Below are 22597 nucleotides of genomic sequence, written 5' to 3'. Positions count from 1 at the left end.
ATCGCCGGGAAAAGCAAATGGAGGGTGAAACTTGGGCGCCTGCCGGGGGGAGGGGAGCAGCAGGCGAGTGCGGGCAGGAACACGAGGCGGGGCAGGAAAGCCGCGGCGGCCGCGAGGCGCTGGGGACGGGGCAGCGGGACGGAGGCCCCCGGCCCCCAGGTCCCGGCCCCGGCGTGTGTTCGGGGCGAGGGCCGAGGGTCTCGTGGGCAGGAGTCTCCGCGCCCTCCCGCAAGCCCACACACTTACTTTCCAGCTTAGGCAGCGGCCGTCGTCGCTCCAGGGATCAGGGACATCGGCGCCGAGGGGTCGCCGCTGCGGCACCCGAAAAAATTAAAAAAGTGCCGCGGCCGCGCGGCTGCCCGCCCCTCCCTCCCCCACCCGCCCCCTCCCCCGGAGCGGCTCTCCCACCACCCCCGGCGGCGGCGGTGGCCAACTTGCCCCTCTACCCCTTGCCCATGGTGCCGCCTCCGCGGCCGGCGTCGACGCGGACTCAGCCCCGGAGCCCCCTCTACTGCCCAGAGGCCGCCGCCGCCGCCCGCCCCGCCGCCAGCCCTCCCGCCCGGCCAGCCCCGGGCTCCCGGCAACGTCAGCACGCCGCCGTCCCCGGGCCAGCTCCCGCCACCCCATTGGCGGGAAGGAGAGGGCTGGCCCTCCCCATTGGCCCGGCCCTCATATTGAACGGGCCAATGAGAGCTGCGGTTTCAGGTCGCCATAGAGACCGATGCTGTTCAGCGCGAGAGGGCCTGGAGAAGGTGGGTGTGAGAGAGGTGTCTCAGGTCTCGGGCGCGGGAGGGGGTGGCGGAGAGGACAGGGAGATTCCCCAGCGCTGGCTCTGAAATCTGGGGCAGGCTTTCCTTGCCTTACTGCCAACCCCAACTGTGCCTGGTAGGGTTTGTCCCTGGCGTCAAAGGTAGGAACAGCTGAGCCCTTAGACGTACCCCTGACGGTGAGAGCCCAGGAGTGGGCGTTTCACTTTTCCTGCGTTTGGGGAGTCCCTGAGGCTATGCCCTTTGACCTTTGACATGTGTGCAGCTTCTGCTTCTCCAGGTGAGTTTGCACCCCAGCCCTTCCATCGCTGCTTCCTCCTGACGTCACTGAGCCACCTAAATCCTACTTATGCTTGTCTCTCCAGCCACTCCCCCTTCCCTGGGGTGGATCTTTCCTTAACGTTTTGGGTCTTCAAACTCATAACCCTTCTCAAAGAAGACTCAAAGAGGATTTCCTTTGAGGATATTTTGGTAAGGGAACAAGGTGGCGGATTGTATGATAGATGCCAAAGCGTTAACACATGAGCTAGCCTGTTCCCTGATTCTTAGAGCAAACCTCTAATCTCCCTGTGGGCAGATATTTATTAAACACATCTGTGTACATCCCACACTATGAGCTTGACAGGTGCATGTTCTTTCACTTGAGAGGTTACAGGCTTGATAAAGATAGAGGAAACAGAAACAATCCTTCACACCTTCTGATGATTTCACAAAAGAGTAAGGGAAATGGATTACAGTTGATGGATTTTGTTTTCTATTTTCCAGTATCTCTTTAAATTTGATATGGAAATAACCTGAGGCATGAAATCAGTACACGCAAAAATCTTGAGCTTTAATAATGTCTTCTACTTTCATTTAAAATCATTTTGTGCTAGTTTGTCAATACTAATTTTTTGTCAATAAATGTTATGTTTAGATATCACCTTCTTAAAGTGAGATTTCATGAACATATTAGGCTTTAAAACGTGATATTGCTCTAGCCTATAGCCACTGATATTCTTACATTCTTTCTTTCAGTGATTTTACTTTTTTTTAGACTAATCTCTTTAGTAAGGAGACTATGTTTATGTTACTACCCCTCAAATTGGAGGGACCATATTGTGTGAAAAAGCGGATAGGATTTTGGAAATTACAAATATTTTGTTGAGAGAAACAGGTTAATGTGTGTGCAAGCTGCATATGTCTAAGTATTGTTCTGAATTTTAAGTTGGGTGATATGCTTTGCTACTGGTTTTTATCTTACTATAATTGAAGATTACAAAGATATAACCTAAGAAATGTTAATATGGTGCCTTGATTGGAAAAAAAAAAAACCTCTCCACATTTGTAGTAAAATGTGAACTTAGTTGACAGTCCTACACAGGGTAGGATTGTGGAAAAAAACAGGTGAACGTGTGTATGTTCCCCCTAAATATTTTCAGAATTGAGAAGGGATCAGCAGGGGCCAGGAAGTGCTGTGCCATGGCTGGCCGTCATGGAAATAGGCTGTTTTTTACTTCTTCTGGCTTTTTAATGTGTGTTTTTGTTTATAGAACAGAAAAAGTAAGCCACAAATTGTTACATGAGACACATGTTTAATGAAAATATACCAATGATTTTGCTTTTTTTAAATTTTAATAACATCAAATGAATGAAAGATGTGTCTAATGGAAAGACAAAATGGGTCTTTCCTTTTCTCTTGCCTTAGGGTAGCATAGAAAGAAGAAAAAAAAGAGATTATTACTCCAATAATCTTTTTGTGTGGATGTTTTTCTCAGATGACTATTTTGATATTGTAGATTTCGTGTTTGTCATAATTAAAATGTTACTGAAATCCGCCATGAATAATGTCCTCTGAAATAAGTTGCCACTCAACATTAATTTTTTTGTTTATTTTTGTATTTAATTGAAAGATTTCTTTTGAACTTGCTCCTGCGCTACTAAGCATTGCTAGATACGGTTAAAGAATCACTTCATTCCACTAAAAGTTCATGCTATTCAGACTTGGCTGTGTCTTCACTGATTCTCAGTTCCTTTCCTCATCAGGAGGATGATTATCTGGAACACTTATCCAGGAACATTATCCAGGCCACTTTGAAACCTGTCCAATGTCTGCTCTCCTCAAGCCCCCACTTTACGTGGTTTTCCTCCACTTCTGTAAATGATCTTGCCTCGTTATCTACTGAAGGATCCACCATGAGGTTCCTCAACTTAACTTTCCTAAACCTCAGTCCTAGTTTTCACACATCTTCATCTCCTTCAGTCATGGCTGAGAAGGTTGTCCACATTTCTCTTCAAGGCTCATACTCCACTTATGCTCCTAAACATGAGCCATCTTCTCTCTACCAGGATTTTGCTCTATTGATGATAATTTGTCTCTTACATGATGTGTTACACCCTCTCCTCCAAAGATTTTTCCTAAGCCTTCCAAATATCTGGCTTTTGGTAAAACCACCTTCCTTCTACTCTACCACCATCTCTATCTACTGACCTTTCTTTTCACCAAGAAACTGTCTGAAGGGAATTTCTTGAGGTTTCTACTTTGTTGCCTTGAATACAACTGAAATGATTTTGAAGATTGTGCTCTTTGTCCTCAAAATTCTAGCTTATTTTGCCAATTAAGTTCTCTCCTACAAAAATGTCCTTTGCCTCCAAGTTGGAATGGCCCAATTCCAGATTTCCAGTGAAGGAATGAAACCACTGTTGCCTAGCCTAAGGATCCACAGAAATGCAAATGACTGGCTTGAGAAGAGGATGATTTAAACTGCTACCCTGGCCACCTTGGGAAAAGTGCTGGGAAGTAGGGGTGGGGAGAGGGTCTGTGCTCAGGCTGACACTGGGGCCCAGGGCAAGGTTAGAATATTAAGAGGTTTGGTGACTCCACCCTCAAGAACAAAAGTAAACAGCAGAAATCCAGACAACTTTTCAATTACCAGCTCAGAAAGGAATCTACCTGAAGCTTTTAAGATTACGAAAACTCTGTAACTTTCCAGTGTTTATTTTTTTCGTATTATCCCCTAAAGATTAGTGGTAAATTCCCTAAGAAGCATAGCAGAGGCAGCAAGGAATAGGAGGAAGTAGGAGCACCGAGTCTCTTGTCATACCTGGGTGTCTATGGAGGAGTGGGGGAGGTGAAGATAAAATCTTCAAAAAGTACACCAATACTGATAATTTTGGGGTTTTCTTTTTAAAAAGGAATGTTAAAACAGAGGTGGGTGGCAAAGGAGGGAAAGAGAGTAATGGAATAAGTGGGGCCTGAGAAGGGTTGCTAGGGCTTAATAATAGTTCCGCTCAGGTGGCTCTGGTGGTTTCAGGATTGGCTGAGCCCCACCCCATCCCCATCCTCTGAATATATTATACAAATCCTCCCATGGCTCTGCCTAATAATTACCTGTAAAAACTTTCTGAAAGTTTCCTGGCCTTCCCCCTTCTTGAGAGGGTGAGTTCTTCCTTACTGTATTGTGACCCTTCACACTCTATATCAAATGGTATGGTTATTTTTGTGTGAGCCTTTTCCCCTAAGGGATAGGATCCACATCATGATCATGACTGTGTCCTTCACTGCCTTAAACTACTGAAGCACTTCCCACACTAAGAAAAGCCAATATTTATTAGTCCTTTGTTTAGTTCTTGGAAGAACTTGACTTTGAACAATAAAAAATTGGAATCAGGGTGTTGGGAGAGAATTAGGAAAAGATGGGATTAGCTGTACAATGTGGAAAAATCAGATAAAGTGTGATAGAGCAGAATAGAGGTTTTGAAACTCAGCTTTGCTAAGCAAGTTAAGGGTTACTTTTTTTGGTATGTGAAACTTCTAGGTTGTTCTCTTTTGGAAAACAGTGGGGTCATGAGATTTTAACAACTTCATAAAATCAGAATGGCGTCAAACATCTGGTATGTGTAATAGACATGCTTCTTAGTACGTATATCCACAGCCCTTGAAGGAGGCAGCCCTGCACACCTCATGACAATGCACCTGGCATGGCATCAGCCCCTGTGGAGACCTGACCCATGTAGCCAATCGACTGCCTAACCATTGACCCCTAACTGGTAATGATGCCAATCAGATTATTTTCCAGGGAATTTGAAATTGAGAGAACAAGAGAACCAGAGAGAGCAGCTGTCTTGGTCCTGATGTTTTCTGGGTTCCTATTGAAGGGACCACAATATGCCTACCCCAAAATGTGCCATTTTGTCATAAGGAATATTTTGAGCTGAAAGCAATTGAGAAATAGCAGATACAAGAAAAACTCTTTTTCCCGCCTGCTTTTCTGTCTAAAAGTAGGTCATAAATTTCCATTTATAAAGTTGTCTGCCTCTCTACTACCAGGAAAGGGTCTACTTCGAAATGTCTCTTATTACTGGAGAGGACACTTATGCATATAACACACCTTACTAGACAACCCTTATTTATCATACATTTCCTAGCACCTTTCCTAACTTCGCCCCTCACCCCTGTTCTCCACAGGAAGCCCCATACCCCCTTTCCTTTGTGTAGCCTCTTCACACTTAATCACTTCTGTTACGATGGTATAGGTCAAAAATTCTAATTGCCTCCTTGAGTCACGTTTATTTGTGAAGCCTTTGTGTACATATGTAATTAAATGTTTTTTCTCTTGTCAGTCTGTCTTTTATCAGTTTAATTCTCAGACATTGAAGCTAAGAGGATAGAGGAAAAGTGTTTTTCCTTCTTTACACTATTCTCCTCATAAGGTCATACTTAAATAAACTTCATTTTCTTTTTGTTTTGTGATATTTTTGTTTCCTGTGATCATCCCTACTCCATTCTTTTCCTTGTTTGCCTTTAGTGAGTCCCTGTTCCTTGCCATCCAAGGCTTCGTTTACAAATTATGCAAATATTTTACAACAAAAGAAAACAGATATTATGACTTGATGAACTATGAAGAGTAACAGCCTAAAGTTTTTTTTAATAAGTAAATAGTAGAAAATGAATTACCTATCTAGTATCAAATTGTTGCCAACCTGAGTTAGGCAGAAGATTTTTTTTTAGTGTGGTGTCTCTATCCCCTACTCTCCCATATCAAAGTCCTTTATTCCTCAACAATCTGTTCTCATCCTTTCAAGTTGAAGATAAGAGAAGAACTTTGAGAAAATTAGTGATATAATTGTTTTTTCAGGGTAGAATCATTTTGCCACATCATTGGTATGGGAAGAAAATACTGGAACTTGTATTTCTATTATACATTTTAGGAATCAGTCTGGAAAATAAAAATAATTTATTAGAGACATCAGTAGTTATACAATGCAGGAGAAATAGACTCTGATGTTTAAGTTCCAGCAATTTAAAAATTTCTCAGGAGGAAAATCAGATGTCATCCAAAATTGCTACAATATTTTATTTAAAATACCGAATTATCAACAAAAATTATGAGACCTGCATAAAAACAGGAAAGTATGACTGAAATTCAGGAAAATAATCAGCCATTAGATACTCTAAGTGGCCCCACTTGTTGGATTTAGTATACAACTAATTCAAAACAGCTAGTATAAGTATGTTTTAAAACTTAAAGATGAAATGACTCAACAAATATGGACTCTAAATAGGGAAATAGAAACTATGAAAAAGAAATGAAAAATTTTAGAGTTGAAAAATATAACAATTTAAAAATCTGCTGTATGGGTTCCATAGCAAATGTATGATGGCAGAACAAGAAATCAGTGAACTTGAAGACAGACTAATAGAAACTATCCAACCTAAAGAATAGAAGAAAGATTGAAGAAAAATGAACAAAGCTGCTGGGACTTGTGGGACAGAATCAAAGTATACCAATTTATGCTGGGAGCCCCAAGAGGAAAGGAGGGATAGAAGGGTATAGAAAAAATATTTGAAGAAGCAATGTCCTAAAACTTCCCCAATCTGTTTAAAATCTTAATCCACACATCAAAGACACTCAGCAAACACCAAGTAGAATAAACATAAAGAGAGGCACAACTAGATACATCTTAGCCTGCTGAAAGACAAAAATAATAAGAAAATTTTGAGGCAGCAAGAAAATAACTCATTTTACACAAGGGAATCACAGTAAAATTAACAGCTGACCTCTCATTAGAAACAAAAGAAACTAGAGGATAGTAAAAGGACATTTTCAAAATGCTGAAAGAAAAAATCTGTCAATCAAGAATTCTATATCTAGCAAAACTGTTCTTCAAAATGAAGGTGACACTTACCATAAGTGGACCTATGTTGGAAGTGTGCTAATTACTGACAGATCCCATACAGCCAGCAGCTTTGTGCAAAGCTCAAAGTAAAAGAAGGTTGTCAGACAGATGCAGGGCACCTGGCAAGTCACCCATCATCTCCAGTTGGAAAGCAGCTCTTTACTCAGTGCTAACACTGGGTCATCAAATGATCACCACAGTAGAGGGCTGTTGTAAAATGCTAGATCTGAAGTTCTTCTAAAATAAATCCTGAGAAAATATGACCTCATTATTTCCTGAACTTCAGAGCTCTTTGTCTGCTTCATAGAGGTAGAAAGAAGCTTATTAAAGCAGTAGCAGAGGGAAAATAAATCATTCAAAAAATATCTGTCCCCACTCTATTCTTCAGCCATGATGCTTGGCCCTTTACATCCCTGGGCCACTGTTTATTGTTGTTTTCTGTACATCTCTGGGGTTGGATCAGGACAGCAAGACAACAGTACATACTAATACATCATCTTGTCAGGAACTGCCACATTTTTCTGTAGTTAATTTTTAAAATACAAAAAAAAATGAAGATGACAATATGTGCCAGAAAAAGCAATTGACAAGATACAACACCGATTCACGATAAAATTCCCAACATACTAAGGATAGAAAGGAACTTTGTCGGTGTGATAAAGTGCATCTATGAATACCAACAGATAACAACATATTTATGGTGAAAGACTCCATGCTTTCCTTCTAAGTCTGAGAATAAAGTATATGGCCATACCACCTTGAACATACCAGATGTCTGATCTCAGAAAGTAGAGAGGGGCCAGGCATGGTGGCTCATACCTATAATCCCAGCACTTTGGGAGGCCAAGGCAGGCAGATCACCTCAGGTCAGGAGTTCAAGACCAGCCTGGCCAACATGGCAAAATGGCATCTCTACTAAAAATACAAAAATTAGCTTGGCATGGTGGTGGGTGCCTATAGTGGCAGCTACTCGAAAGGCTGAGGCAGGGAGAATTGCTTGAACCCAGGAGGTGGGGGCTGCAGTGAGCTGAGGTCCTACCACTGCACTCCAGCCTGGGCAACAGAGCGAGACTCTGTCTTGGAAAAAAAAAAAAAGAAACCAAGGAGGGCAAGAAGGGACAGAGCTCATTAGTACTTGGATGGGAGAATAAAATAAGGATGTCCATTCTCATCTCTTCTAGTCAACATTTTATTGGAGGATCTAGCTAGTGTAATAAGGAAAGAAAAATCAAAGGCATATTGATTGGAAAGGAAAAATTAAAGCTATCTTTATTTACAGATTACTTGACCTTATACATAGAAAATCCTACTAGGACCTAATAAATGAATTTAACAAGGTCACAAAATACAAGATCAATATATAGAAGTCAGTTGTATTTTTATATGCTAGGAACTAGGAATCCGAAAATGAATTTAAAAAAACAGTTCCGGTCGGGCACGGTGGCTCATGCCTGTAATCCCAGCACTTTGGGAGGCTGAGGTGGGCAGATCACAAAGTCAGAAGTTCAAGAGCAGCCTGGCCAACATGGTGAAATGCTGTCTCTACTAAAAATACAAAAATTAGCCAGGTGTGGTGGCGGGCACCTGTAATCCGAGCTACTCAGGAGGCTGAGACTGAAGGATTGCTTGAACATGAGAGGCGGAGGTTGCAGTGAGCTGAGATTGCACCACTGCACTCCAGCCTGGGTGACAGAGCAAGACTCCATCTCAGAAAAACAAACAAACAAAAAAACAAACAACAAAAAAAACCAGTTCCACTTATAATAACATGAGAAAGAAGACAATATTTAAGAATAAATTTTAGAAAACAAGCATAAGACCTCTAATGTATAGATTAAATGTCATCTCTATCAATATCTTAGCAAGCATTTTTATAGGAATTGAGAAGTCAATTTTAAAATGGAAATACAGGCCGGGTGCAGTGGCTCATGCCTATGATCCCAGCACTTTGGAAGGCCGAGGGGGGTGGATTGCTTGAGCTCAGGAGTTGAAGAGCAGCCTGGGTAACATGGCAAAACCCCATCTCTACCAAAAATACAAAAATTAGGCAGGCATGGTGGCTCACACCTGTGGTCCCAGCTCTTCAGGAGTCTGAGGTGGGAGGATGGCTGGAGCCCAGGAAGTCAAGGCTGCAGTGAGCTGTGATCACACCACTGAACTCCAGCCTGGATAACAGAATGAGACCCCATCTCAAAAATAAATAAAAAAATTAAATAAAATGGAAATACATATCAAAAACAATCTTGTAAAAAAAGGTAAGAGTTATTACAATACTAATTTCAAAACTTATAAAGCTATAATAATAGAATGTAATATTGGCATAATGACAGACACTTAGATCAATGAAATAGAAGGTACAGAAATTAATATATTTACAATCAGTTGGTTTTCAGCAAAGATGACAAGGCAGAGCAATAGTGAAAGGGATTTTTTTAAAAGAAATACTACTGGAATAATTGCATATTCATATGCAAAATACTGAACTTAAATTCTTACCAAACATCATACAGAAAAAATTAATATATATCACAGACCTACCTGTAAGAGCTAAAATTATATCTGAAAGCAGTAGAAAATCTCTGCAACCTTGCTTTTGGAAAGGTTTCTTAGGTACAACACCAAAATTGTGATCCATTAAAGAAGAAATTGATAAATTGCATTTTATAAAAATGAAAAGTTTTGCCCTCCAAAAGATACTAGTAAGAAAGTGAAAAGACAAATAACAGCCTGTGAAAAAATTCCTAGGTCAAATATCTGATAAAGTACTTGTATCTAGAATATATAAAGCATGCTAAATGTCAAAAATAAGATAAACAATTCAATTAAAAATAAAATGTTTTAATAGAGATTTCACCAAAAAGGTATACAAATGATTAATAAGCACATGAAAAGATGTTCAACATATTAGGGAAATGCAAATTACAACCACAATATGATACCAGTACACTACTAGTAAAACCAAAAATTGACAATACACAGTGATGACAAAGATGTGAAAAAACTGCAACTCTCATAAATTGCTAAATGTGTAATGGTATACACACTTTTTGGAGTCATTTAGCAACTTGTTGAAAACATAAACATAGCCAGACACAATGTTGCATGCATGTAGACCCAGCTTCTCAGATGGCTGAGGCAGGATGATCCCTGGAGTTCAGGAGTTCTGGGCTATAGTGCACTATGCTGATCAGGTGTCTGTACTGTTATGCATCAATATGGTGACTTCCTGGAAAGAAGGGACCACCAGGTTGCCTCAGGAGAGGTGAAGCAGCTCAGGTTGGAAACAGAGCAGGTCAAAACTCCTGTGCTGATCAGTAGTGGGATTGCACCTATTGATACCACTGCACGCCCGTCTATGCAATGTAGAGAGGCCTATTCTCTTTAAAAAAGAAAAGGTCATATATATAAATATAAACTTATACCATATGACCCAGCAGTCTTACTTCAATAGAAATAAATATGTGTCCACACAGACTTCTACATGAACAGTAGCAATATTGTTAATAATAGCAAAACATTGGAAATAATCTAAATATTTATCACCTGATGATTGACAAAATAAAACATGGCATACTCGAATACTATTCATCTCTAAAAATAATGAACTACTGATACATGGTACAATATGGATAAACCTCCAAAATATTATGCCAAGAGAAAAGCCAGACAAGAGGCCTCATTTGTATGATACCATTTATATGAAACTCCCAAAAAGGGAAAAAATATGAAGATAGAAGACAGATCAGTGATTACCTTAGACTGGGATGGGAGGATTTAATACAAGTGGTTATGACTGAATGTTTTCTGGTGATGTTAATGTCCTAAAAATGGATAGTGGTAATGGTTCCACAACAATACATTTATTAAAAATAATACAGTTCTAATGGGTATATTTTATGAATTGTAAATTAGACCCCAATAAAGCTATTATAAATAAAAAACTTTAAAAATAATGGCATAAACACATCTTAAAACTCCCTTATATGAACACTTAATAAATTTGAAAACATTTTCTAACATGATTAAAAATATTCCTAATGGCATTTCAGTGGCTCAGAACCCAGCTGTTAAACATTTAAAAAAAACTTTGTGAGGAAAACTAGTTGACCTCAGAGAAGCCAGAAATTTACTAGAGAAAAAGACTAAATTACAATCTTTGCATAATTGGTGGATGGAATTGGTTTTTTTTTTTTTTTTTTTTTTTTTGAGACAAGGTCTTGCCCTGTCAGATAGCTGGAGTGCTGTGGTGTGACCATAGTTCACTGCAGCCTCAAACTCCTGGGGTCAAGCAATCCTGCCTCAGCCTCCTGAGCAGCTGGGACTACAGGCGTGTGCCACCATGCCTGGCTAATTTTTACATTGTAGTGTTTTTGTAGAGATGGGGTCTCACTGTGTTGCCCAGGCTGGTCTTAAACCCCTGGCCTCAAATGATCCTCCCGTTTTGGCCTCCCAAAGTGTTGGGATTACAGGTGTAAGCCATAGCCCCCAGCCCTGGAATTGAAATTTGAGTATCATAATTGATTACATAAAGCCTATTTTGTACTTCTTCCGTATTTTTTCCAGTGTCTATTTTAATGACTATATTCATTAAAGCCAAGTATGGGGGTGAACTGTCCTTAGAGTTTGAATTCTTCTATGACCAACCATTAAACCAAGATTTTCAAGTAGCGAAGCATAGTCCATCACATAATTGTCACTAACATTTATTCAAATTGTCTATACTACATATGTCCATACTATATATCTTTTTTCTTGTACTTATAGATTTTCTATATTTGTATTTTATAATATACATAATTTAGAACAAGATTACACTTAAAGAATTTAAAATAAATACATTTGGAAATATATCCTCAAAAGTGTTAGTTACAGAGATGTGTGAATGAGACCTCAACGTTTTAGTAGAATATCTTTAGATAAAATGTTTATTCTTTCTCTGCCATTTGTTTATTTTGTTGTCGTTTTAGTTTTTTCTCTTCTGTCTGCCCCAATTACTAGAAGTAAGTCTTTGAAAGACTATATTTTAATCTTGTTCTTTTGCTTTTTTCTTTGTCTTAAAGATCACTTAAATCATTTAGCTCCAATAAATTTGAATCTCAGACACACTGATTATCAGAGACAGTGATCATTATTGTGATTCAAGCTGAGAAAGGTCAATGAAATCTCCAGTGGTATTGAGAGGAGTAGCCTTTGGACACTTCTAAATGATGTAAAAGTAGGACATAAATAAGAAAAACACAGTAGGAAAAAAGACAAGGAAATTCCTACAATGTAGAGAATTTGATAAAAGAAAAATATCTGCCCACACAGAATTAATTCATTTTTATGGTCAATTGAAAACTTGATTTTTAAAATCATATGCATTTAATGATCCTTTACTGTTGGGCCTTGGAAAAGTCACTTTTTTTTTATTGTCTCTTTCCCACATCTGTGAAAATGAGATTTAATGTACTTCTCCATTTCTCACAAACATTATTAACCTTTAAACTTAAAAAAAGTGTGAACTATATAAGCTTCTGAACTTTTTGTATAAGTATGCTAGTGTTCCTATGCTAGTGTGCATAAACATGGAGGGCTTTGGTATCTAAGAGTTTATATCAGGAAACAACTCCTTATTTCTACTTTACATTTTTTGTTTCCCCGCTTCTTTCTATTTGTTAAGATTAGTAAAAATTTCTTTATTACTAACATAATTTGTAATCCCATAGATAACATAATCACCAGCATTTTATCAACTTCTTGTAAATCTTTTTTTTTTTTTTTTTTTTTCCAAGACAGGGTCTCGCTCTGTCACCCAGGCTGGAGTGCAGTGGCAAGATCTCAGCTCCCTGTGGTCTAAACCTCCCCAGCTCAAGTGATCTCCTGCCTCAGCCCTCCTGAGTGGCTGGGACCACAGGCATGTGCCACCATGCCTGGCCAATTTTGTTTATTTTTTATAGAGATGAGGTCTCCCCATGTTGCTCAGGCTGGTCTTGAGCTCCTGGGCTCAAGCAATCCTCCTACCTCAGCCTCCCAAAGAGCTGGGATTACAGGCATGAGCCACTGCACCCAGCCTTTTCTCCCTTTTTTGAAACCACTAAATAATTTTCTTTAGTTGGTATGTCATAATCTCATTAGTCAAATACTTAAATTTAATATTTTAATCCAATGTTTTTTTCAATTATGAGCTTTCTAAAATTATAGAATTTTAGGGCTAAAGGAATCTTAGAGATTATAAATCAGTATTAATACTGGCCTAATAACTCTCAGCTTAAATCCCTTTCTATTCAACCTTTTGATTTCCCTTATAGAGAAGAAGAAATTAATAAGATTCAGTCATTTCACCATGTTTGCTGTATATATATATGTGTGTGTATGCATGTAACTAAATTTTCCAAGTCTAGAATAATGTAAATTTTGAAAATGTTATATGGATAAAATATTAGAAGAAAAAAATGTGCAGTTATGCCAAGAATTCTCCTCCTCATATTTAAAAATGACTACTTTATCTGACTATTACTCTAAAATATTATTTGGCTATTGAGAAGGTGATAGCCTGACGTATTTTGTATTTAACCTTCGATATGTATACACTGTAATTATTTTTTATGTTCTTAAAATTGAATTGCAACCTATTGACTATGGCTTCTGTATTTTAGAAGCTGATAAATTGTGTTTAATATAGTTGGTGGAAGAGCACTGAGCTCAAAGTCAGGAGGTGTGGCTGGCTTGTAGCCTTGCCTGTCCTGCCTGCTTCCTCAAGTCTTGGGCAGTGCATTCCATCTCTATGGCCCTGTGTTTACTGATCTGTAAAATGACTCAGTTGGGCAGAAACATTTCCTGGGCCTAGGTTAATTTCCATATAAAATGAAATACTACATGATCTCAGTCTATATTTTGATTTTTTTATTTTGAAAGAAATTTCCCAAAAATGTTTATCACATTGCTATAGCCCTTAAGTCTATTTTCATCCCCTTGTTTGTTTTCAGTTTTCCAGAAGCTATGTTTGAATAGACTTTTCTCCTGCCTTCACTTTTTTTCCTTTTCTTTTTTTTTCTTTTCTTTTTTTTTTTTTGAGACAGACTTGCTCTGTCACCCAGGCTGGAGTGCAGTGGCACCATCATGGCTGACTGCAGCCTTGGTCTCCCAGGCTCAAATGATCCTGCCATCTCAGCCTCCTAAGTAGCTGGGACTACAGGCACAGGCCACTACACTTGATCATTTTTGTTATCATTATTGTTATTTGTAGAGATGAGGTCTCACTATATTGCCCAGGTTGGTATCAAACTTCTGGCCAGAATCCTCCCACCCTGGACTCCCAAGAGATCCTTCCACCCCGACTCCCAAAGTGCTGAGATTACAGGTGTAAGCCACTGTGCCTGGGTGACTCTTTTTTTTTGTTGTTCAAGATATGCCTTTCCCCTTTACTCCTACTTATATCTTGCCTTCCTGTCCCTAACTCTAGGACCTTACCCCTACCTTAACAAGGGAGCAGCTGTTTATTAAACAAACAAACAAACAAACAAAACAAACTATGACTGATCTTCTTTTATGCCTGTTGAGGAGCCACTACCTGTAGTCATCTCCCTTTACTGAGAGAGAGTAGAATGGAAACCTTTGCGGGCGTTGGAGTCAGACTGCCTGGGTTTGCATCTGGTCTCTCCACTCAGCAGCTGGATGATCTCGAACCACAGTTTCTCCATCTGCAAAATGGGAAGAACAGTGTTACTCAAACATTGTTGTGAGTATTTAATGAGTTAAAAGAGCTAAGACTCTTAGAATAGTGTCTGGCACATAGTAATTGCTATTGACTCTCATAAAGTGGTAGTGACTTCAGCGTAGGCTGGAAGAGAGGATAAAGCTGAAGTAGGGGAACAACACTGGATGAGTGGAATGCTGTGTTCTTATAGTTCTGGACCTTTTGCAATGGCACTCAATTCCTTGCTTCCTCCTCTTTTCCTGCTGTCATCCTGGGATGTAAATGTTGGGCAAAACCCTGATGAGAAGAGGAAGACTGGCATAATTTGTGGGTGATGTTCCTTTCATCTAATTTGAAAGAATGGCTACCTATGGCAACTTTTTCTCCCAGTACATTTCCTGTTTGAAACATGATTTTTTTTGTTTTCTACCATGCTTCTGAACTGGCATGCCATAATTATTATGCTCTAAGACCTTAAGATCTTAGAAAAAAGCCCAAGAATTGTCCTTTGGACAGGCCTATTTATAATATTATTCCAGTTGAAAAACAGCACTGGAAAAACTGTTCTTAGCAAAGAATATTAATTGACAAAAACATTTCTTTGCTAAGAATCTGAGGGAAGCAATCTGTTCTTAGCTCTTTCAAACCACAAAATAGATTTAGCCTCTAATGAACAAAAGCCAATTATTTATTTTCAATACCACCTTTAAAAAGCCTTTGTTTATTATAACAGAGCTCTTTTTCTATTCTCTATCAAAGCAAATTTTTTAAATACAGCAGGTCTTTTTATAAGAAAAAGGCAGCCAAATCTAATAACAAGATTCTAGTTTGGGTGTAAAACGTATTTTTCCACCTCAATATTGAAGTATGTAGGTTTTTTAAATAAGAGGGTATTTATCCATTTTGATTAAGAAGTACCATTATGCCAAATCTTTGGTAGAGTGAGCATAACAAATATGTCATATGAAAAGAAGGCACATAAAAAGATTTTTGCTGGTAAAAAGTTAAAATTCAATGGTACTTAGAAAACAATAATATTACACATTCTTGATGAACATGGAAGATATTAATATTAAATCTGGATAAATCAATGAGTATTTCACTTTTCCTCTCTTCTAAGGTGGAAGTAAAATAATACTAAACAATATTGACAAAAGGCTAATAAGTACATGTACTTTTTCAGATCATAAATACTGTGTTTGAAGCTCAAAAAGAATATGTCAACAGAAGAAAGAATTAAAATTCCTGAGCCATAGGATGTCACATAGCAAAGAATTTGGCCTTTTAATAAAACATCTTCAGCATATTTTTTATTTCAAATATATTACTAAGAGGAAAACAATCACATACTGCATGGTCATGTCAGAAATCAGTAGACCTTTCTGTATGTATAAGGCAACTACATTCTGTACTTATTTTGTAAACTTTTAATTAGATATTTCTGATTTACTTTAAAATTTTTGGTGTGATATTTAGTTAGAAAATATTATTTTAAATACAATTCATTCAGAAGATATCTTGATTTTGTATCTTGCATATTTTTCATTTAGGGTTTCTTAGTGCATTTTGGTGAATTGGCAGCCCTAGAAATAAAAATTCCGTTTTTCCAAAGACTTAGAAGAAGAGATGTTGAAATCTCTCTAGTTTGTCCAAACCTGGGACTGTAGCGTGATCCACTCACCCCAGTATTATAATAGTAGTGCAGATTCTCTTTCAAGCTATCTTTCCCTGGAATTGCTGGTCTATTTGTTTATATAGCCTGTATAGGGGGTAATTGTCATTGTCAAGTATGGTACTTTTTCTTTCTTTTTTCTTTTTTTAAGAGACAGGGTCTCACTCTGTCACCCAGGCTGGAGTGCAGTGGCTATTTACAGGTGTGATCAGTGTATACTATAGCCTTGAACGCCTGTCAAGCAATGCTCCTGACTCAGCCTCCCAAGTAGCTGCTACTTACAGGTGTGCACCACTATGCCTGGCTCATTTTCTTTTTAATAGGCTATTGAACAGCTATCAGACAAAAATACATGAACAGCCTGGAGTATACTAGTAGTCATTCAGTTTGTTCAACATTAGTTCATTCCTTTTTATTGCTGAGTAGTATTCCATTACAGTAGTCTCCCACTTATTCGTGGTTTTACTTTCTGTAGTTTCAGTTACCTGCCAAAAAATTAAGATATTTTGAAAGAGAGACCACATTTACATGATTTTATTACAGTATGTTGCTATAAACATTCTCTTTTATTATTGGATATTTTGTTAATCTTTTACTGTGCCTAATTTGTAAATTAAACTTTATCATAGGTACATAAGTATAAGAAAAAACAGCATATATAGAGTATGGTACTATTTGAGGTTTCAGGTATCCACTGGGGGTCTTGAATGCATCTCCTGAGAATAACGGGGGACTATTGTGCATGTATTTATTTCTTTATTCATCTACCTATTGATGGGCATTTGAGTTGTTTCAGTTTTTGGTTATTATGAGTAATGTATGTATATTTATGTACAGTTTTTTGTGGAGGTGTACATTGTTTCGCTTGATATTGCTGGGTCCCAGAATAAGTTTATGTTTAACTATTTAACAGTTAAGAAACTGCCAAACAGTTTTCCAAAATGGCTATACCATTTGACACTCCTGACAGCAATCTATAACGTTTCAGTTATTACACATTCTTGTCAACACTTGATATTATCAACATTTAAATTTTAGGCTGGGTGCTGTGCCTCACACCTATAATCTCAGCACTTTTGGAGGCTGAGGCAGGAAGATCTCTTGAGCCCAGGTGTTCAAGACCAGCCAGGGCAACATAGGGAGACCTCATCTCTACTAAAAGTAATAGTAATAAAAAAAATAGCTGGGTGGGATGGCACATGCCTGTAGTCCTAGCTACTCAGGAGGTAAGGTAGGAAGATGCTTCATCCCAGGAGGTGGAGGCTACAGTGAGCCATAATTGCACCACTGCACTCCAGCCTGCACAACAGAGAAATACCTTGTATAAAAAAGTAATAATAATAAATGTTATCCGCTGTAATGTGTGTGTAGTGGCATCTTATTGTAGTTTAAATTTGCATTTTCCTGATGACTAAGGATGTTGAACATTTTTAAATATGCTTATTGAGCATTACTATATCTTCTATTGTGAAGCATATGTTCAAACAGTCTACCCTTTCCTTTTTGGATATCATGTTGCCGGCATATATACATGGCTAATGTCATGTAACTATCCAGACAGCTTTTTTTTTTCTTTTTATACTTTAACTTCTAGGGTACATGTGCACAACGTACAGGTTTGTTACATATGTATACATGTTCCACGTTGGTATGCTGAACCCATTAACTCATCATTTACATTAGGTATATCTCCTAATGCTATCCCTCCCCGCTGCCCGCAACCCATGACAGGCCTCGGTGTGTGATGTTCCCCACCCTGTGTCCAGGTGTTCTCATTGTTCAATTCCCACCTATGAGTGAGAACATGCGGTGTTTGGTTTCCTGTCCCTGCGATAGTTTGCTGAGAATGATGGTTTCCAGCTTCATCCATGTCCCTACAAAGGACATGAACTCATCCTTTTTTATGGCTGCATAGTATTCCATGGTGTATATGTCCCATATTTTCTTAATCCAGTCTATCATTGGTGGACATTTGGGTTGGTTCCAAGTCTTTGCTATTGTGAATAGTGCCACAATAAACATACGTGTGCATGTATCTTTATAGCAGCATGATTTATAATCCTTTGGGTATATACCCAGTAATGGGATGGCTGGGTCAAATGATATTTCTAGTTCTAGATCCCTGAGGAATCGCCACACTGACTTCCACAAGGGTTGAACTAGTTTACAGTCCCACCAACAGTGTCAAAGTGTTCCTATTTCTCCACATCCTCTCCAGCACCTGTTGTTTCCTGACTTTTTAATGATTGCCATTCTAACTGGTGTGAGATGGTATCTCATTGTGCTTTTGATTTGCATTTCTCTGATGGCCAGTGATGATGAGCATTTTTTCATGTGTCTATTGGCTGCATAAATGTCTTCTTTTGAGAAGTGTCTGTTCATGTCCTTTGCCCACTTTTTGATGGGGTTGTTTGTTTTTTTCTTGTAAATTTGTTTGAGTTCATTGTAGATTCTGGATATTAGCCCTTTGTCAGACGAGTAGATTGCAAAAATTTTCTCCCATTCTGTAGGTTGCCTGTTCACTCTGATGGTAGTTTCTTTTGCTGTGCAGAAGCTCTTTATTTTAATTAGATCCCATTTGTCAATTTGGGCTTGTGTTGCCATTGCTTTTGGTGTTTTGGACATAAAGTCCTTGCCCATGCCTATGTCCTGAATGGTATTGCCTAGGTTTTCTTCTAGGGTTTTTATGGTTTTAGGTCTAACATTCAAGTCTTTAATCCATCTTGAATTAATTTTTGTATAAGGTGTAAGGAAGGGATCCAGTTTCAGCTTTCTACATATGGCTAGCCAGTTTTCCCAGCACCATTTATTAAATAGGGAATCCTTTCCCCGTTTCTTGTTTTTGTCATGTTTGTCAAAGATCAGATGGTTGTAGATATGCGGCATTATTTCTGAGGGCTCTGTTCTGTTCCATTGGTCTATATCTCTGTTTTGGTGCCAGTACCATGCTGTTTTGGTTACTGAGGCCTTGTAGTATAGGTTGAAGTCAGGTAGCATGATGCCTCTAGCTTTGTCCTTTTGGCTTAGGATTGTCTCGGCAACACGGGCTCTTTTTTGGTTCCACACGAACTTTAAAGTAGTTTTTTCCGATTCTGTGAAGAAAGTCATCAGTAGCTTGATGGGGATGGCATTGAATCTATAAATTACCTTGGGCAATATGGCCATTTTCACGATATTGATTCTTCCTACCCATGAGCATGGAATGTTCTTCCATTTGTTTGTATCCTCTTTTATTTCATTGAGCAGTGGTTTGTAGTTCTCCTTGAAGAGGTCCTTCACATCCCTTGTAAGTTGGATTCCTAGGTATTTTATTCTCTTTGAAGCAGTTGTGAATGGGAGTTCACTCATGATTTGGCTCTCTGTCTGTTATTGGTATATAAGAATGCTTGTGTTTTTGCACATTGATTTTGTATCCTGAGACTTTGCTGAAGTTGCTTATCAGCTAAGGAGATTTTGGGCTGAGATGATGGAGTTTTCTAGATATACAATCATGTCATCTGCAAACACAGACAATTTGACTTCCTCTTTTCCTAATTGAATACCATTTATTTCCTTCTCCTGCCTGATTGCCCTGGTCAGAACTTCCAACAGTATGTTGAATAGGAGGGGTGAGAGAGGGCATCCCTGTCCTGTGCCAGTTTTCATAGGGAATGCTTCCAGTTTTTGCCCATTCAGTATGATATTGGCTGTGGGTTTGTCATAGATAGCTCTTATTATTTTGAGATATGTCCCATTAATACCTAATTGATTAAGAGTTTTCAGCATGAAGCGCTGTTGAATTTTGTCAAAGGCCTTTTCTGCATCTACTGAGATAATCATGTGGATTTGTCTTTAGTTCTGTTTATATGATGGATTACATTTATTGATTTGCATATGTTGATCCAGCCTGGCATCCCAGGGATGAAGCCCAATTGATCATGGTGGATAAGGTTTTTGATGTGCTGCTGGATTCGGTTTGCCAGTATTTTATTGAGGATTTTTACATCAATGTTCATCGGGGATATTGGTCTAAAATTCTCTTTTTTGGTTGTGTCTCTGCCAGGCTTTGGTATCAGGATGATGCTGGCCTCATAAAATGAGTTAGGGAGGATTCCCTCTTTTTCTATTATTTGGAATAGTTTCAGAAGGAATGGTACCGGCTCCTCCTTGTACCTCTGGTAGAATTTGGCTGTGAATCCATCTGGTCCTGGACTTTTTTTGGTTGGTAAGCTATTAATTATTGCCTCAATTTCAGAGCCTGTTATTGGTTTATTCAGAGATTCAGCTTCTTCCTGGTTTAGTCTTGGCAGGGTGTATGTGTCAAGGAATTTATCCATTTCTTCTAGATTTTCTAGTTTATTTGCATAGAGGTGTTTGTAGTATTCTCTGATGGTAGTTTGTATTTCTGTGGGATCAGTGGTGATATCCCCTTTATCGTTTTTTATTGCGTCTATTTGATTCTTCTCTCTTTTCTTCTTTATTAGTCTTGCTAGCGGTCTATCAATTTTGTTGATCTTTTCAACAAACCAGCTCCTGGATTCATTGATTTTTTTGAAGGATTTTTTATGTCTCTATTTCCTTCCGTTCTGCTCTGATTTTAGTTATTTCTTGCCTTCTGCTAGCTTTTGAATGTGTTTGCTCTTGCTTCTCTAGTTCTTTTAATTGTGATGTTAGGGTGGCAATTTTAGATCTTTCCTGCTTTCTCTTGTGGGCATTTAGTGCTATGAATTTCCCTCTACACACTGCTTTGAATGTGTCCCAGAGATTCTGGTATGTTGTCTTTGTTCTCATTGTTTTCAAAGAACATCTTTATTTCTGCCTTCATTTCGTTATGTACCCAGTAGTCATTCAGGAGCAGGTTGTTCAGTTTCCATGTAGTTGAGTGGTTTTGAGTGAGTTTCTTAATCCTCAGTTCTAGTTTGATTGCACTGTGGTCTGAGAGACAGTTTGTTATAATTTCTTTTCTTTTACATTTGCTGAGGAGTGCTTTACTTCCAACTATGTGGTCAATTTTGGAATAAGTGTGATGTGGTGCTGAAAAGAATGTATATTCTGTTGATTTGGGGTAGAGAGTTCTGTAGATGTCCATTATGTCTGCTTGGTGCAGAGCTGAGTTCAATTCCTGGATATCTTTGTTAACTTTCTGTCTCGTTGATCTGTCTAATGTTGACAGTGGGGTGTTAAAGTCTCCCATTATTATTTTGTGGGAATCTAAGTCTCTTTGTAGGTCTCTAAGGACTTGCTTTATGAATCCGAGTGCTCCTGTATTGGGTGCATATATATTTAGGATAGTTAGCTCTTCTTGTTGAATTGATCCCTTTACCATTATGTAATGGCCTTCTTTGTCTCTTTTGATCTTTGTTGGTTCAAAGTCTGTTTTATCAGAGACTAGGATTGTAACCCCTGCTTTTTTTTGTTTTCTATTTTCTTGGTAGATCTTCCTCCATCCCTTTATTTTGAGCCTATGTGTGTCTCTGCACGTGAGATGGGTTTCCTGAATACGGCACACTGATGGGTCTTGACTCTTTATCCAATTTGCCAGTCTGTGTCTTTTAATTGGAGCATTTAGCCTGTTTACATTTAAGTTTAATATTGTTTGTGTGAATTTGATCCTGTCATTATGATGTTAGCTGGTTATTTTGCTCGTTAGTTGATGCAGTTTCTTCCTAGCATTGATGGTCTTTACAGTTTGGCATGTTTTTGCAGTGGCCAGTACCAGTTGTTGCTTTCCATGTTTATTGCTTCCTTCAGGAGCTCTTGTAAGGCAGGCCTGGTGGTGACAAAATCTCTCAGCATTTGCTTGTCTGTAAAGGATTTTATTTCTCCTTCACTTATGAAGATAGTTTGGCTGGATATGAAATTCTGAGTTGAAAATTCTTTTCTTTAAGAGTGTTGGATATTGGCCCCCACTGTCTTCTGGCTTGTAGAGTTCCTGCCGAGAGATCTGCTGTTAGTCTGATGGGCTTCCCTTTGTGGGTAACCTGACCTTTCTCTCTGGCTGTCTTTAGCATTTTTTCCTTCATTTCCACCTTGGTGAATCTGACAATTATGTGTCTTGGAGTTGCTCTTCTCGCGGAGTATCTTTGTGGTGTTCTCTGTATTTCCTGAATTTCAGTGTTGGCCTGCCTTGCTAGATTGGGGAAGTTCTCCTGGATAATATCCTGCAGAGTGTTTTCCAACTTGGTTCCATTCTCCCCATGACTTTCAGGTACACCAATCAGACGTAGATTTGGTCTTTTCACATAGTCCCATATTTCCTGGAGGCTTTGTTTGTTTCTTTTTACTCTTTTGTGTCTAAACTTCTCCTCTTGCTTCATTTCATTCTTTTGATCTTCGATCACT

At 38.7% G+C, this 22597-nt stretch overlaps 2 protein-coding genes across 8 annotated transcripts in view; one reads left to right on the top strand and one right to left on the bottom strand.

The window, feature by feature from the left end:
- PKP4 (plakophilin 4) overlaps nucleotides 1–272 on the bottom strand; it is a 227166-nt gene extending 226894 nt beyond the window's left edge. Inside the window, exon 1 of one of the 2 annotated variants that reach the window (XM_063712604.1) lies at nucleotides 247–272. The gene's annotated coding sequence lies outside the window, so the exon portion shown is untranslated. The remainder of the gene's footprint in view (nucleotides 1–246) is intronic. The other variant, XM_063712605.1, reaches the window with a different exon arrangement.
- Nucleotides 273–390: 118 nt separating this feature from the next.
- The window catches only part of CCDC148 (coiled-coil domain containing 148), a 330389-nt gene continuing 308182 nt past the window's right edge, over nucleotides 391–22597 (top strand). For 2 of the 6 annotated variants that reach the window (XM_054548892.2, XM_054548887.2), the window contains exon 1: nucleotides 391–752. In XM_054548892.2, the coding sequence (XP_054404867.1) occupies nucleotides 722–752 (31 nt within the window). In that variant the 5' untranslated portion in view covers nucleotides 391–721. Of the gene's footprint in view, nucleotides 1048–22597 lie in introns of all 6 variants that reach the window. The other 4 variants (XR_008522611.2, XM_054548893.2, XM_002812501.3 and 1 more) reach the window with 3 other exon arrangements.

Source organism: Pongo abelii, chromosome 11, assembly GCF_028885655.2.
Source record: "Pongo abelii isolate AG06213 chromosome 11, NHGRI_mPonAbe1-v2.0_pri, whole genome shotgun sequence".
Lineage (NCBI taxonomy): Eukaryota > Metazoa > Chordata > Mammalia > Primates > Hominidae > Pongo > Pongo abelii.
Note: the sequence above shows the minus strand (reverse complement) of the source record. Positions and strands in the feature narration are given on the sequence as shown.